The 16,889-nt window shown below is 39.9% G+C and overlaps 2 protein-coding genes and 1 long non-coding RNA gene across 7 annotated transcripts in view; all 3 read left to right on the forward strand.

Annotated features, from left to right (window-relative positions):
* The window catches only part of pld3 (phospholipase D family, member 3), a 12,223-nt gene extending 8,276 nt beyond the window's left edge, over positions 1–3,947 (forward strand). For 2 of the 3 annotated variants that reach the window (XM_025010599.2, XM_025010600.2), the window contains exons 10-12: positions 1,467–1,632; positions 1,711–1,810; positions 2,399–3,947. In XM_025010599.2, coding sequence (XP_024866367.1) covers positions 1,467–1,632; positions 1,711–1,810; positions 2,399–2,586 — 454 coding nt within the window. In that variant the 3' untranslated portion in view covers positions 2,587–3,947. The remainder of the gene's footprint in view (positions 1–1,466; positions 1,633–1,710; positions 1,811–2,398) is intronic. The other variant, XM_025010601.2, reaches the window with a different exon arrangement.
* A 2,081-nt stretch (positions 3,948–6,028) lies between these two features.
* Positions 6,029–10,497, forward strand: LOC108247885. Of its 2 annotated transcripts, none has more exons than XR_003040222.2 (4): positions 6,029–6,043; positions 6,377–6,622; positions 6,870–6,986; positions 10,321–10,497. It is a non-coding gene; the product is annotated as an uncharacterized LOC108247885 (long non-coding RNA). The 2 variants fall into 2 exon arrangements; XR_001809099.3 differs by lacking the exon at positions 6,029–6,043 and adding an exon at positions 6,124–6,138.
* Positions 10,498–14,639: 4,142 nt separating this feature from the next.
* The window catches only part of prx (periaxin), a 35,833-nt gene continuing 33,583 nt past the window's right edge, over positions 14,640–16,889 (forward strand). For both annotated transcript variants that reach the window (XM_025010595.2, XM_025010596.2), the window contains exon 1: positions 14,640–14,805. In XM_025010595.2, the coding sequence (XP_024866363.1) occupies positions 14,748–14,805 (58 nt within the window). In that variant the 5' untranslated portion in view covers positions 14,640–14,747. The remainder of the gene's footprint in view (positions 14,806–16,889) is intronic.

A 16,889-nucleotide genomic window follows, 5' to 3' on the forward strand; every position in this document is an offset into this window, starting at 1 on the left:
AAAACATGTGAGGAGAGCTGCAGACCAGGGACAATCCAGAAATGCTCATGAATGTCAGTTTAGAAGCTATCAAAGTTCTCAAATAAAGCACCTTTTGAGAATGTCAATGTTTGTTGGGAATTATCTTACAGAACTAGGAAGGATTTTTGGTTTAGATATTAAAAGTTATGTTTTTTTTATGATTTTAGTAAAAAAAAAAAAACTCAACTTTTAGGAAAATGCCCCGCCAAATCAGGCATTTTAGCCGCAACAATCACAAAACACGCCCACGAAATCCTGGAGGGATTGATTATTGCATCTATTAAGCTGCGATCGTTTACGTAATCTCCATGATGTCGTGAAGCGTTCAGACGGGTTTCTCAACTTTCCCCCGGAGGGCTTCACTCTCACGTCGCTGGAATTTTAAACGTGTTTGAAAAAGTCAACAGGTTTCCCCTGAAAGAAGTCTGAATCATTGAGGCGTTTTTAGTTTCCAGGAGTCAGACAGTGTGAGAAAAGTAAAACAAGTTTTTAACTTTGGAGATGGACAGCAGTCAGATCTGACCGGCCTGAGACTGACGGCGAGTCTCCAGGATGTCCTCCAACATTCAGGGGTGTCCTCACGCTGTTTGCTCGAGTCTCAGCGGCTCGCAGTTCTGTCGCTTGAGCTTATCAGAGTCAGGCGTCCCAAACCTGTCTCGATTTTTATTTTCTCAAGCTTGTTTTAAAAGTGGAAGAGCCGTATTTTGCACAGAAGTGAAGTGAGATTTATTTATATCGCACTTTTCTGCAACAAGACGATTCAGAGTGCTTTACAACAGAAACAACAATCAGGTACAGATAAAAACATCATAATCAAATATAGAGATACAGAAGTAAAAACATCAATCATGTATAATCTAAATGAAATATAAGATAATCTAAATAAAATCATGAAACCAAATATATCTAAACATGAGCTAAGACAGCCAAAATAGTAGCTAAAATAATCTAAATGAAATCATGATAAAGTTAAAGCTGAACTAAACAACAATTAGGAATCTAAAAATATCTCAAATATGAGCCAAACTAAACTAAACTAAAGGTACAAGAGGCTAACTAATAGTACCAAGAAGGACGGCTAAACAGCCAACAGGAGCTCTCTTCTGACAGAAAACGTCCAGGCCTGAAAACAAATAAAAAATGAGCCCAAATCTGCCTAATTTCAGTTCAAAATGGACTCCAGGAGATTAAATCCTAAAGTGGACGGCAATGAAAGGATTAGAATAGATTTACACAGAAAAACAAGCTCTCTGGTAGCCTTTTTGCCTCAGCAGTGATGGAAAAGTCGCCTTTTTCCTTCCAGTTCTGAGTCTCCAGTCGCAGATATTACACATCATTTACAGGAATTCTGTAGGTTTAATTTTCAGTGAGGTGTTAAATCTGTGAAAGTTTGAACCCTGGTCTCTTGGAAAGCTGCCTGCTCTGAGGCGTTTCCTCGTCTGCAGGTACTGGGCGGAGATCGACACCCAGCTCAGACGGAAGGCGTACGAGCGGCGAGTCAAAGTGCGCCTGCTGATCAGCTGCTGGAACAACTCCCAGCCCGTCATGTTCCCCTTCCTGAAGTCTTTGGCTTCGGTTCATGATCCGAAACACAAACTGGACATCCAGGTGGTGAGTGGCTCTTCTGCTGAGGCCGAGGTCGCGTGCCGTCTGCTTCTGACTCAAAGAATCTGACGTTTGCTCCTCCAGAGGCTGTTTGTGGTGCCGGCCGACCCGAGGCAGAGGAAGATTCCCTTTGCAAGAGTGAACCACAACAAGTACATGGTGACTGACAAGATAGCATACATCGGTGAGATTCACACTAATCTGTTTGGTTTCCATCACATTTTCATGCCCCACAGGCAGATTAAACATCCAAACATGCTCTGACTTTTGGTCCCGGTTCATCAAACCATGGAGACAAAATCTGAAAAAAAATAGAAATTTCCCCTTAAACGTGAAGGAGGTTGAGTTGAAACGGGTGAGAAATCCCTCCCCTCAGATCTCTGTGGATCAGACAGACTTTATCACAGAAACATGTCAAGTTTTGCTTCTTTTATCTTTTAGCCACTTTGATAGCTTGGCTTTTAGCCAGCAGTTTTCAACAAACTCGTTCGGCTCTCACTCTTCTCTCGTTTCTGTCTGCCTGTCTTATTAAGATTATTATGAGCCACTGGCCACAGCTTTAACATTTCTTTTAATATGAATTCCTCCTCTTCTACACATTTTATTCTTATCCTGGATTATTACCAAGCTGATGTTGGGTTTTTCAGCACCGACGTCCTTCAGACGTCAGAAACTGTTGATAATATTTTAATAATCTCTGATTTTGAAGCTAAAGCACGATGTGTTTTAGTTTCCAAGTAAAGGTGATAAACGGGCTCCTTCTCGTCACCAGGTACGTCCAACTGGTCAGGGGATTACTTCGTGAACACCGCCGGCTCGGCGCTGGTCGTTAACCAGACGGAGTCTCAGTCCCTGGAGCCGACCGTCCAATCGCAGCTGAAGGCCGTCTTCGAAAGGGACTGGGACTCGGACTACAGCCGTCCTCTCGCCCAGGACTCGGACCTGAAAACCTTCTGCTAGGAGCTGTTCTTACACGTCTGTAGAAACAGACTTTATGGAGCTGATTGAATAACGTCGGTGCCAAATATTTAAATTTATATCCTCTGTTTTATCTGCAGCATGCTGCCAAATGATTTAAACTTTTCCCTCATGGAATCACGCCCAGAACTTCCCTGTTCCAGCCTCGGACTGAGCTCGGTTCTGAGGGTTTCCTGCTGTCGCTCCTGAACTGATCTCTGTTCAAATCAAACATTTAGAAACACTTCAAGCTTCTGCCTCAGAGGGGCGTTCACATCCCCGGTCAACTCAGGGAAACAAGTTTAAACTTTTAGTTTTAATGAGCGTTAAGTCTCGGGGTGTAACGAGATAAAAGAAGTCCGTCTCGTGTGTTTCTGGTTAAATTATTACTGAGGATGTTTAGTTTGGGTGGCAGCGGTTTAAACAAACACGTGACCCTGAATTCACTCAAGCCGTGTTGTGAGCAGCTGCCTCTGCAGCTACGTGCTGAGAGGAAGAGTCTAAAACAGATCAAACTTAATGCTGATTTATCAACTTTAAAGGTGAAAAAATAAAGTCTGAACTTCTCGTTTTTTCGTCACGAGATGTAAAAAGTCGGTCAAACCTTCAAATGAAATAATAATTAAATCAGACTTTACTTCGCTCTCAGTGTTTAATCATTTGTGTTCATCAGTGGGATGAAAATAATAAAAAATAAACTGACAGAGGAGTTTCACTCTAATGTCTGTCTGAATTTATTTTAACCATCTTATCTCTGTGTGAATTTTTATTCTTTGGTAAAACGTTTTCATTAAAAATCAGTAAAAATTAAATAAATAAGGCAGTTAATAAAACAGGAAGGGTTCAGTTTAGACGTTAAAGTCTTTCAATCAAATAAAAGTTCAGTAAACTCAGTTTTCTGACCGATAAGTAAGAAATATTGAGAAACATTAATATTTCTGCAGGAATATTTTGACATAATTATAAAAATGTGGTAATTAGATGTGGCCCTTGATCAGGTTTTTAAATTTGGCCCCTCGTGTTAAAGAGTGACGGGAGCGAGGCGGCTCGGCTGAAACATCGTCTGGTCTGGTTCTCGTTAACCCAGGAGCTCATCGTGTCTCGTTACGCCCCGGATGAAGTCCGAATCGAGCGTGCTCAGCTTTTTGCTGCAGTCTGCAGGGCGATCAGTGACTCGGAAGGCTGTAAATAAATATTAATGTTGATTTCCACCGTGTGGAGTGATTGAAATGAATACGAATTAAACGCAGAGGCGGTTGTCGTGACAACGGAGCAGGAAGCCACTTTCCCTGCAGGATGACCGTTCTGCAGCAGATGTGCTCATAAAATCTTCCTTTTTGTCAATAAAGAGTTTTAAAGCAACATTATTTTGTGCATTTATTTATTTATTCACGCAGCCTCAGATTAACAACATGTTCATCTGTTAGAACAGGGGTGTCCAATCCTGGTCCTCAGGGGTCTCCATCCTGCAGGTTTTACTTGTTCCTCTGCTCCAACACACCTGATGTGAATCAATGGGTGATTAACAGGCTTCTGCAGAACATGAAGAGGTGATTTAACCATGAATCAGGTGTGTTGGAGCAGGGAAACAAGGAAAACCTGCACTAAAAACTAGTGATCAGGCCCGAAACCTGGGTGTGGTGATGGACTCAGACCTGAACCTTAAGGGGCACATAAAAACAGTTCTACCACCTGAAGAACATCTCCAGGATTAGAGGACTTATGTCTCAGCACGATCTAGAGAAACTCATCCATGCGTTTGTCTTTAGCCGCATTGATTACTGCAACAGTGTCTTCACAAGTCTGCCCAAAAAACTCAATCAGACAGCTGCAGCAGCTGCTCGTGTTCTCACTAAGACCAGAAAAATAGAGCCCATCGCCCTGGTTTTAAAGTCCTTACACCGGCTCCCTGTAGCTCAGAGAATAGACTTTAAAATACTTCTATTAGTTTATAAATCCCTGAACGGATTAAAGACTTATTATCGTCGTATCAACGCTCCAGAACACTCAGGTCTTCTGGTTCTGGTCTACTTTGTATCCCCAGAACCAGAACCAAACATGGAGAATCAGCTTTCAGTTTCTCTGCATCATCAATCTGGAACAAACAGCCGAAACACTAAATTCCTTTAAATCGAGGCTGAAAACTCACCTGTTTACAGCTGCCTTTGATTAGTAGTCTGCAAACAAATTCAGGTGAAAAGCTGCTCTGAAAAAAATATCTTATTAAAATATTATTAGAACATTAGTGGGTTTTTGTTTGTTTGTTTTTTATGATTGTAATAATTCTGAAAAGTTCAGGTGGTTTTATTTTTCCAAACTTCTGCTTTATGAACCTGCAGAATCACACTGGCTGCTTTGAAATGAGTCAAAAGTTAAACTTTACCTTGTTCTCTTTTTTCAGTTATCTCTGGAAATATTTCAGACTGTTTAAAACTTCAGAGAAACTCTGTGTTCACAACAGAAACTAACTTTTTTTGTGTTTTACATGAAAACTAAATGATACTTAGTTTCTAAAAAGCCTGAGCGTGTTTCTCAGAGGTTCGATTTCATCATTTTCCAAAAAGAATTTCTCTATTATGTTACATTTATAAACAGCTCTTTGTTTATTGGAGGCGTTGGTTGTTTTAGAGGATGTGACAGTTTAATAAACTTTGAGAAATAGTTCTGCTTTATTTAGTTACAGTTATTGTTTTAAGGAAGCAGGAAAATACACGTAGTTTTTATCTGTGTGACCCCCCCAGTTACAGAAAAATAATGAAGCGGACTTTCAGACTTCACCTCAGCGTTTTATGGTGTTTCATTGTTTCATCTGAGAACCAGGTTTTAAAAAGCTTTTAAAAGTTATTTATTTATTCCCTGTTTATTTTTCATGTGGTTTATTTTAGTAAATTTGATCAAAGAAGCCTTTACAACAAATATTAAAACTGTTTTTTATCCTATCATGACCCAAAAATACTTCCACACCAACATGCAGCCTTCGTGTGAGGAAATGATTTCAGAGCCAGATTTTTACAGCATCTTTGTACTTTTAACATGTTTTTCCAAGCAGGATGTTGTTGTGAGTCATTTTTATTTATTTTTAATAAAAATCTCTGCACAGAGCTGCTTTAAAACGGAGTGATGAAGAGCAAAGGCAGGTGAATAATCACTTTAACAAACTTATAAAAGGAACAAAACCAGCAGAGGACCCAAAACATGAAGAAGTTTTTAAAGTTTTATCTAATTCTATGGCAGGGGTGTCCAACCCTGGTCCTCAGGGGTCTCCATCCTGCAGGTTTTCCTTGTTCCTCTGCTCCAACACACCTGATTTCAATCAATGGGTGATTAACAGGCTTCTGCAGAACATGAAGAGGTGATTTAACCTCTGAATCAGGTGTGTTGGAGCAGAGAAACAAGGAAAACCTGCAGGATGGTGGCCCTGAGGACCAGGACTGGACCAGGATTGGATACCCAATCTAAGGTGCTGAATGACTGAAGTTTGAAACTGAAAAGAGAAAAGAAGTGGAAACTGGGAGGAGTGACTGAAAATGGAGTTAATGAGGAAAATGAGGACAGGTGATGATAGTTTTTAACCGATTGAAGGACTAACTGAGGAAGTAGTACATCTAGAGGAAGTAACTGAGAATTACACTAAAGACAACAAAACTACATTATTCATGACAAATAATTCAGTTTGAACCAAATATATCACAGATGAGATTCTTTTCTGAGCTGCAGCTCTTATTGAATGTTATTTAAACACGAAGGACGCGTTTAAAAAATGATTTCCTTCTTTGCCTTCTTTCCTTCGAAGCCTCCCGAGCACCAAAATAATATTCCAGAAATAGCTTCCTGAGCAGCTGCTGTGAAATGTCAGCCCTCCTGGTTTCTGTCTGCGGCTCAGAGGTGGACGTGGTGGAGGACAGGCTGGAAAACCGGCTCTCTGTCTCTTTGTCTCTTTGTCTTCATGTCTGTCTGACAGCAAAATGAGAGACTGAAGAGGCGTTTGAGGCCAGCAGGATCTGTGGACAAACACTTTCTTCAAACTTTCCTAATCGAGGTGAGAAGACCTGAACGAATCTAAACCAAATAAAATGTTAAATTTCTTGAGCTCCTGTCACCGTCAGGTTGGTTTAGTGTTTTAACAGGAACAGATTAAAGCTCTCCTTGGCAACGGCACTGCTTTTAGACGTGGGACATCTTGTTCAGAGATGTCTCAAGATGTAAAATCATCTTCTGGAGCTGAAGAGGAACAAACCTTTACTCCATTAACCCAGAAAATGATTCATTATAGTTGTTTTTTTTAGCTGTCAGCTGCTTAAAGAGCTGCCTGTGGTTCCAGCACCCACGCCTGGGGGGAGTCAGTCCCTCTGATGTCCTCCTGATGTCCAGCTGTCCTGTTTGCTCCCACCTGCTTCTATAAGGTACAACGTGTTCACTTCAGTGCTGCAGGTTTCCTGTTTATTAGCTGCTCTTATTGGCATAAAGTTTAATCTGAATCTTTAGTTTTTCTGACCCAGATTATTTCTCTCTGTCAAACGGAGCTGAGCGTGTCCAAAGCTAAGACACATTCTTCCTCCCATACCAGTGACTAAAATATCAAAAACAGCAAAGGAAACATATTTTTATTCTATGTTCATGTAGCTTGAAACAAAAGTAATACTGTGGTACTAAAACAGCTCATGTAGTTAGCTTTTTTTTTTTTAATTATAGGGATTCTCACAAAGATTTAAGACAGTTTAATCAGTGGTGACTATAAATAATATAAATTATGTTACAAACATTGCAGTTGAGTTGCAGCTGTTATCATTGTAACATTTTTGTATATTTTTATATAAAATCTAGATTTCCTGCCCTCCTTTCTCTTCGGTAAGGAGGTTTTTGGACACGTCATGGTGCAGTTGCAGATTTATAACACTTGTTGGCACAATTGGAGCAGTTTTAAACCGACCCGCTCTTCTGACGTATCCATTAGATTTCCTCTCCTGACACTTTGTCCGATGATCCTTGAGATGAAATTAGACTGTCTGCAGAAAAGAAAAGGGCAAAGAAAGGTCTGTAAAATGTTTAAAATCTCCTAGTTTCTGCCTGTAAGTGACGTTAACTGGATGGTGGTTCAGGCAGGATTATTAGAGTCTGGATTGTGGCTCTGGCTGCTGGGTGGGTCTCCGTCAGGGAATCAAACCCACCCAGTCTCTGCTGATAAACACCCGTCTGACCCGAAGTCACCAAAGTGTTTAAACCGAGCCTGAGATAAAACGGACCAGCGACGCCACGCTCCACCCTCCTGTCTGTGTGTGTGTGTGTGTGTGCTCTTTCCTTTTTAAATGCATTCATAAAACATCAATCTGGAGGTTCAGAGAAACAAGTGAAGAAAATAAAATCCATATGCTGAAAATAATTACTTTGTATCTGATTTGGACTTGTAAGAGAAGGCAGGCGAGGGTTTCGAATTTTCTTCTTGATTTCTTCAAAGCTGTTTAGCTCCAAGACTTTGAGTTTTATTCATAATGTGTGTCTGGAAATACTTTTACTTTCACTTTTTGATAATTTGCCTCTTTTTGAAATGAGGTTTTGTAAATATTTTAGGTGATTTTTGATGCCAGTTTTCAGGACGTAATGAAGCTTCAGACCTTATTTCTTCTCCTGTTTACTTTATTTCAATAATCTGACCTCCTGAAACGGCCATCTTGTCTTCATCCACATGACGTCTTATTTGACGTGAATGTTTAGGAACGAGGAGCTGCTCTCACTTATAAACCTTGTTGCCAGCCGAAACAGAATCATCACAGCGGTACTTTTTATAAATGGGTGGGGGGGCTTGTGTATTTGCTCAGTTTAAATCAAGGTGATGACAGGTTTTTGGCCAGGCAGTGTATCTACACCCCCACACACATCCTCTGAGGAATCTCCAACATGTCGCTTCTCGCTGCTCAAACTATTTAATGTCATCAGAGGTCCGGGGGGCTATTTCTGTCTCCAACTGTCCAAAACCATCCAGCCCCCACCCGTCCACTGACCCATTCACAGGCCGCAATCTGGACAGAATTCTCTCAGTTTAACTGTTAAAAACTGATGCAGAGAGGTGACGAGCGTGCTGCCAGGAAGGTTGATGACCTTCAGATATAAAAAGAGTTTTTGCACTTTAATTACCCGTCTGTTCTGCCAGTGGGCAGACGTGGTGACGAGGGTGCACACAGCAACAGGTGGGCTCTCCTCTGCCAACATGGCTGCCATGGTTTGTACCTGCCTGCAGGCCGGAGGAGGAGCTCCACGACACAGAGCCAAGCACTGATTTAATGTCGGCGAACAAACAGAAATAAGGCCGAAACAAAGAAAACGCACAATACGAGTTTTATTTAACAAGCTCTTCTTAGAGGTTTGTTTCCACAGACAGGATCGAACAGAAAAAGGTGCAATTTCTGTTTTTGGAGATTTTAAAGCACCATTTTCAGTTTGTTTTTTGGTAGATTTGTGTTTTATTATATTGAGCTGTTTTTATTCAAGGTCTTTGAAAGCTTTAGGTCACAAACTAAAAACCCCACAGCTGATTTGTTCCGTTCCAAACAACAAAACACAGTTTATTTGACTCAGATTTGCCTTTTTTATGAGTTATAAAAAAAACTACAGCAATTTAATTTTCTGTGAAAACAGAGCTGTGAGTGACTTTGCTGAAAAGGAGTCGTTAAAGCTAAAAGAAGCAGAACATTAGACCAGCTAAAAGCAGCAAAATGTCAGCTAAAAGCTGCAAAAGGCTAGCTAAAAGAGCTGAAGAAGATAAAAACGGAGCAAGTATCCTGAATTAGAGTTCAGAGAACAAAGTTTCTGAAGGAACTTTCTTTCTTTGGAGGAAAATATTTGTAAATAAAGTTAAATATTTTGACAAATATAAAAGTATGAACAGCTAAAATAGCACAAAGGAAACCAACAGTGTGACTCAGCATTCTTCAGTTATTAGTCTGGTGCCATTTTGTCCATTAAAGCAGGGGTGTCAAACCCAGGGACACAAGGAGGCCAAAATTAAAAATTTGGTCCTAGCCAAGGGCCGATCACGATCAATATTATTAAAAATTACATAAATTAACCTTAGTTTCAGATGTATTACGTCAAATCATCCATATAGAAATATGAATGACCTTTTCCCAGTTACAGATTATACAGAATTTAGAGCAAACAGACTTTAATGAACACAGACAAATAGATCAAACTTCAAAAAGCTCATCATTAGCTGTCATTTCTTACGCCTCACTCAGCTTTTAAATGAATTTTTTAACATTAAAACAGATTTTTCAACAAAAACCTGATCATACAGAAATTAAAACTATATATTGTTGGCTTCTAAGTCACTGTCAGAGAAAACTTCACTAATTAGGCTCAGTTTTTTTAAGCAAAATAAGAATCAGAGACTCGGTCTGAACCAGACTAGAGGGCCGGATGAAATGTTACAGAGGGCCGGATATGGCCCACGGGCCTTGAGTTTGACACGTGGGCTTTAAAGGGTTGAATTTAACATTAATACAGAGATATGGGGCAGATTCTTTCCTACCTACAGCCTGTACTGTTGGTATAAATCATCACTCGTTTTTATTTTCATGCTTTAAAACATGCTTCAACACCTCCTGAAGGAAGATCACAGCAAAGAGAAAAATGTTCTCCAAAGGGAATCTATGCAGCTCCTTAAAATGAAAACTTTGAAAGCGAGCCCCTCCTGAGCTTCGGATGGATAACTGACGGATTCTGTCTTCTTCTCCTCCCCAGGTGTCGTGAGCATCAGTCAAACTCTGCAGGATCAGCCAAGAGAAGACCTGCAGAAATGCTGCTACAGCTTGTCAAACCGGCTGTTTGTCTCCAGTTGTTTATGTAGAACTGAAAACATCGGGTTTTTTGCACAAGTCACGACAAACAAGAAATAAATATTGAAGAAAAATTGCTTCAGTTTTGCAGTCTTGTCATTCATAATACTAATTTATGGTTTCTGAAGTCTTAATTTTGTCTGACTTTGGTTCATCAGGATCGACAGGATCCCCTCCTCTGAATGTTTTAACAACATAAATTCAGCTGACCATATACCGGTTTTACCCAGCCTCTTGGAGGATTTATTTAAAGTCTTTAACTCCTTTTCTTCTTTAATGCCTCTTTCATAAACTGTTTTTTTGATGCATCTCAGAAGAGTCCTGGCTGTACTAGGCTTTCTTACTTGATGCAGTATCAAAAATTATACTGCAACAGGGCAGAGTTGTGTATTGATGTGCTTCTTTTCTTTGTGTTCGCGCTCCTGGCATCACAAGGAGGAAAAAAAACTCAGGATTTCGTGGCTTGAAGCAAACGATTCCTGTGTCTGAAGAGCAGAAAGACAAAGGTGCTGCAGATGAAACATTTAAGCTTGAAGAGCCGAGCTGTGAGTGGGCATGATGAGAGAAAACCTCCTGAGTCACTTTCTCTTAAACCCACAGGATTCTCAGGGTGTTAGCTTTGCGTAAAGTGTGTGTGTGTGTGTTCACACACCGACTCAATCCTCAGTGACTCATCTATCAACGACTCTGCACTTTGTAGGGATTAACTGAGGCAAATTGCACACAAACATTGGTTTGTAGAAGAACAGAGAGCCTGTTTATCACCCTGAAGGCTGATGAAGCTTCACATAATCTTCCAGTCTCTGTGGGGGAAGAAATGGTTTTAGGTTAGAGGAAACTTATTTCTAAAAAATCAGCACTCTGAAAAGTACGCGGAAACTCAACTTAAACTTTGTACTTCTGAAAGCTTTCAAGTGAATAATTTATTTAAGGGAAATGAACATTGTTCCACGAAACATTGTTAGAAAATGATGCTTCCTGGGGCTACTTTTACAAAACTGATCAAAAGTGAATTATCTCATCTATTAATTAATTGGGATGAGAATGAACTGATGATCTAATTAACTCTGTATCCAGTCCTGTGTACATTTAATACATACTACAACCTGGTATGTACCTGGTACTTACAGGGTACATACCTGGTATCCAGTGGTGGACAGTAATGGAGTACATTTACTTGATTATGTACTTAAGTACATTTTTTGAGAATCTTTACTTTACTTGAGTAATTTTTGGGGGGGGAACTTAAAAATTTCAGTCATTTCAAAATCAAATATTGTACTTTTGACTCCACTACACATCTAGGAAGCTGGTCATTACTTCATGGTAATAGATTCAACCTTAAACCTCTGTTCCATAGTGAAAGAATCTCTGGTTTGATGTGTTTTTAGACAAAAAAATCCTTATTTTTTGTGTCATTTTTCTGCTGAAGTTCTTTCCAGGTGGTGTAGAAGTTGCAGCAGAGTGTTTCTACGCGTCGATACATCAGGTGGTTTCTGAAAGTTACAAGGTTCTGCAAAATTACACAGCAACATACTGATATTAGAACATTTAATTTGTATTTTTGAATACTTAGATACTTTTAAATGCATGTACTTTTGAATACTTGAGTATTTTCAAAAGTGAGTACTTCAGTACTTTAACTTGAGTACATTTTTGACCGAGCAACTTTTACTTGTAGTTGAGTAAGATTTGACCATGAGTATCAATACTTTTACTCAAGTACTATAGTTAAGTACTTCGTCCACCACTGCTGGTATCAAAGGGCTGTATTTTGAAGTGACTTAGGTAAGTATCTGGCACGTACCGAGTACACAACAATACCATATAAGTACCAGGTGCTCATCTTGTACTTGTTACCAAGTAAATATCCTGTAAATACCTATGTACTCAGTAAGTATCTTATAAGTACTGGTATGTACCCTGTAAGTATCTGGTATGCCAGGTCAGACTCTGCAAAGAGCTTACCAGGTAGTCCAGAGCTGAGAGGTTTATAATATGTATGCATTATTGTTTTTAATAATGAATTAAAATATATATATATATTTTTACTTATTTTTCTGTGGGACGAGAAACCTTGAAATTAGAAATTAGTTTGCACATAAACAGTATTATAATTTTTATGTGTTAAAGAAATTATGTTGATAGATCCACAAAATTAGCTCCCAGCCCTCCTTAAACCTGACCTGCAGGTATCCTGTAAGTACCAGGTACACACCTGTACCCTGTACATACCTGGAGTGTACCAGGCTGTTACATATTACTACTGAATTTATCGATGGTTAACAAGTCGTGTTTTATGTCATAAAAAGAAACCTCACTCATTTTCTTCACAGAATAGACTTCAGAGAAACTAAGGATTCATTTTCCTGTCACGTGCATCAGAAAACAGCTTTTTAGGATTTGTATGCAGCACTTTTGTGTGCATTTTAAGTTTTTATTTTCATTTAGCATTGTTAAAATAGGGTAAAAGTTCAGAGTACATGATGTTCAGAACATGTTGTAATGACAAGCAGCAGAACCTGCAAATTTTTATGAAGTTATTTCAAAGGACCAGGTTGAATAATAGTTGCTTTCTTTACCAAATATGAGTTTATGTCACAAAATCATATTTAGCATCCTCAGCTGGAGTTTTGTTTTGTTATTTATTATTTTCTCCTGGAGGCACTTCTTTGTCTAAACTCTATAGTATCATAATAAATATTAATAAAGATTAGCGTGTGTCAGCTTCAATATGTTTAAAGTTATTGCCAAGAATGTTTTAAAGATTTATGAGATAACATATTCCCTATCAAAGTTTTCTGTTATCCGTTCTGCAGCGCTGATATTAGCAAATGCAGATTGTGTGATGTGCCTGAATGAAACCCCAGTGGATGCTTGCTTTAACATGCAGTAAACACACTGAAGATGCTAATAATCCGAGGATAGAAACAGCTCCCTGCAGCAGGAAATATCCTTTAAGCCTGCAAACCTGCAGGGCTGCAGCTGCAGGGACAGAAGTCCTTCCTCTGAGTCCACAGACAGGAAGTGGGATGAGAGATGAAGGTCTAATGTCTCGGTTCAGAGTCAAGAGGAATCAAACAGAATCTCATTGTTTTATGAAGTGATATTAACTCAGAGGGACATGCATCCATAAATAGGCTCTTAGTTCATTTCTTCTCCCTGCTGTAATGAATCATCCTGTGATTAAAACAGAAATCAATGAAAAAGTGGTCTTATAGACTAATTTAAATTATATTATTTTGTTATAATTCAGTTTACTTCAGGTACTTTCCTCCCACAGACCAAAAACCTGCATGTTAGGTTGGTAACTCTTAAATTGTCCATGTGAGTGAGAGGGTGGACGGTTGTTTGTCTCGTTTGTCTCTATGTGTCCCAGCGATGGACTGGAGACCTGTCCAGGGTGTCCCCCCCACAGCGGGTAAAGAAAACGGATGGATGGATGTTTTTAATTCAGTCTCCACCACTTAGAATTAATTACATTGCTGCAAATTCAATAAAATACAGTAATTTGCAATCAGTAGTCAAGATATACCCACAATGCTTTGCAGTTACAGTAATATTAGAAAGATAATTCACAGCAAAGGATAAGAGTTTAACTATTAGTTACTCGTTGTTTTCTGGAAACTAATCAGAATGGGTCAGTTTTTGGTTAGTAAAGATAAAAACCATAATAAACTTTAAACTCCTGGTTCTGTCTCTGAGTCGAGCTGTCATATTTGTGGCGTGTTTGCTGCTGCGGCGTCTGACCAACATCCAGAGTCCAGCCCCTCTAAGCCCAGAAACAAGGCCCAGATAAAACCTCCAGCACCGGCGCACAATGGAGCCGGGCTTTACAAAAGGTCAACGCAAACTGCTGACTGTCCACTCCAGCTAATACGCTCCTGTTCTGTCTTTGCTCAGTGTGTGTGTGTTTCCCCTTTCCTAACAAACACACACTGAGAAACACACACACACACACGTGTCTGAAAACTCAATGTCAACTTTTCGTAAGAGTTTACAGAAGAAAAAGACGGATAACTGGTGTTAGGTTGATGTGTACGATAATAAGACAGTTCCTGTTGTCCCTGTCAGAAGTGCATCCAGTCATCCATCCATCCATCCATCTATCCATCCATCCATCCATCCATCCATCCATCCACCCCTGGGAGCTCTCCACTCTCTTTCTTTCTCACCATCTGTTAATTCAGCATCCAGGCTGACAGCAGAGCTCAGTCTCCCTGCAGCCCAAAGAGTCGAGCCGAGCCCCCGGATCGCCTCCCCCAGCCCTGCAGCCTGCTTCGGGCTGTTCCGTCGGTGCCGTTCCTCCTTCCTCCTTCGGTTTCCTGGACCATGTGTGAGTGTCTGCGTGGGATCTTCAGAGTCACCTGGACGCCCTCCTCCGATGCAGGTCAGAATCACAGAGTTAATCTGTAAACTGGGTAAAATAAATATGGATTTAACTGTTTGTTATAACGAGCTTTACACTTGATTTCAGCTCTGATTTGGTTCCGATTTAGCTAAACCCTGATTAAACCTCTGATTGGACAGAACTCAGAGTTCCTTCAGAAACTTCACCTTTCTCCTGGATGTCTTTTTTTTACTTATATTCAAAAATATTTTAATTAGTTCTGTCATTTTTAGGATGCAGTGATTTAATTTTGCAAGGCTGTGGGTGATATGCATTCCTTCCAGAAACGCTGGTTTGAGTTTCCTGCATAAAGAAAAGCAGAATTAGATCCATCTGACGGTTTGGGGTTGACTTGTGTTGGTTTTCTTTTTGTATTTGAGTGTTGTTGTGTTTGTTATTTAGTTTTCTTTCATGCTTCCTAGTTTCTCAGTCAGTGTTTCCTTCAGCTTCACTCATCTCTCAGTTCAGCAGTAGCTTCTCACCTGTTGTCACTCCAAACATCCCTCCCAGTTTATTTATTATCTTAGTTTCAGCTGTCAGATCCTTGTCATTGTCCTGGTTTTTTAGGGGTTAGTGTTAGATTTTTGTTGCACACCTTTTTGAGTTTTTATTACAACATTACACCAACAGCAGCTTAATGCATGTCCCGGTTTATCAGTCGTGTTTGGCTTTGGTTTTATTATAAATAATAGTTACTTAATTAAATTAAAAGATCAGGTTTTCCCTCTAGTAACACTTATTTTGATGCTAAATAGAGTATCTGTTTTTACACTTCCTGCTCCTTTTGACTTCTTATCAATTTCTCTAACGTCTGAAAAGGTTTTGGCAGAATTTGGATTAAATCCATCACATTCACCTCTGTTATTCTCTTCAGGTCAGGTTGGTCCACAGCGAGAGGTTTTCCACTTCCAGGTTGAAGTGAAACAGAGGAAGGAAGTTTGGATTGTGGCTCTGATTACATTTTTTAGTTTGGTTTACCGGATCTACTCTCCCTGATAGTGCAACATTTAGTGTGTGACCTAAAAGAGCAGAAAAAAATCAGCTTCCTTCTCCAGTCTAACATAAATTTAACACAGATCACTGCTGGTAACAGACCACAGACAGTTTGATCTATTTAAAACCCATGTAACGCAGATATGACAGAAGGGTTTATAAAGCAACATTTGCATGAACCCCTAGAATATTTTGGATACTGGAGCTGTTCCGACTCGTCTTCAGCTTCATCTCCAATAAACAAACTTCTGCCTGATATGTTAAACTAAAATACACCACTTCAAAAAACCTGATTCATTCATTTAAAGTCTCCTTTAAGATGAGATCCTGAGTGTTTAATCTCTGACATTTCCTCAAAAATGCTAACTTTTGCATTTATTAAATTTGGCGATCATTTGTTTGAACACTGATGGATTGAAGAATAAATTATAACCGTCCACCGAAGGCAGAGACTGAGCATAACTTTAGTTTCAAGAGTTGACTCATAAAAATGTTTTAGTCCCAAACTCTGGCATGAACGATGACGGGGAATATTCTGCTAAGGCCTTTCATTGTTAGAGGAATTCTTGACTTTGTCAGCATTCTGACAAAGTCTTTGGAGGAGTAGAGTCACGATAACATTGAAAATTATAAATGCAGAATCAACAGTGACCAGTTATGTTGCATTTATTTCTTTGATAAAGCCACATCCTGGCCCACAGCGACATCTGCTGGGCCTGAATGCAGAAACCCAACAGGAAATGTCCCGATGATCCAACCGTGTAAACAGATTCAGGAACCCACACCATTAATACCTGCTCTACACATGCTCATACCCACAGCCTGCTCCAGTTTCCTGGCCCGTTTAAGCGCTGACGAGGGCAGGCATAGCTGTGGTTTGGTGTGACCCCCGGCCCCCCCCCACATCTCATCCCTCCTTACTCATCAACAACACCCCCTCCCCAGACTTGTGTCTGTAATCTCTCCTGCTTCTTCTGTTCGCCTCCACTCTCAGAATAACACAAACAGAAGTCACAAGCTGAAAAATAAAAATCACCTCTTTTCTCCCTCCTGTCCGCCTCACCCACCCCCACCCCCCATTTGACCGTCTG

Source organism: Kryptolebias marmoratus, linkage group LG2, assembly GCF_001649575.2.
Source record: "Kryptolebias marmoratus isolate JLee-2015 linkage group LG2, ASM164957v2, whole genome shotgun sequence".
NCBI lineage: Eukaryota > Metazoa > Chordata > Actinopteri > Cyprinodontiformes > Rivulidae > Kryptolebias > Kryptolebias marmoratus.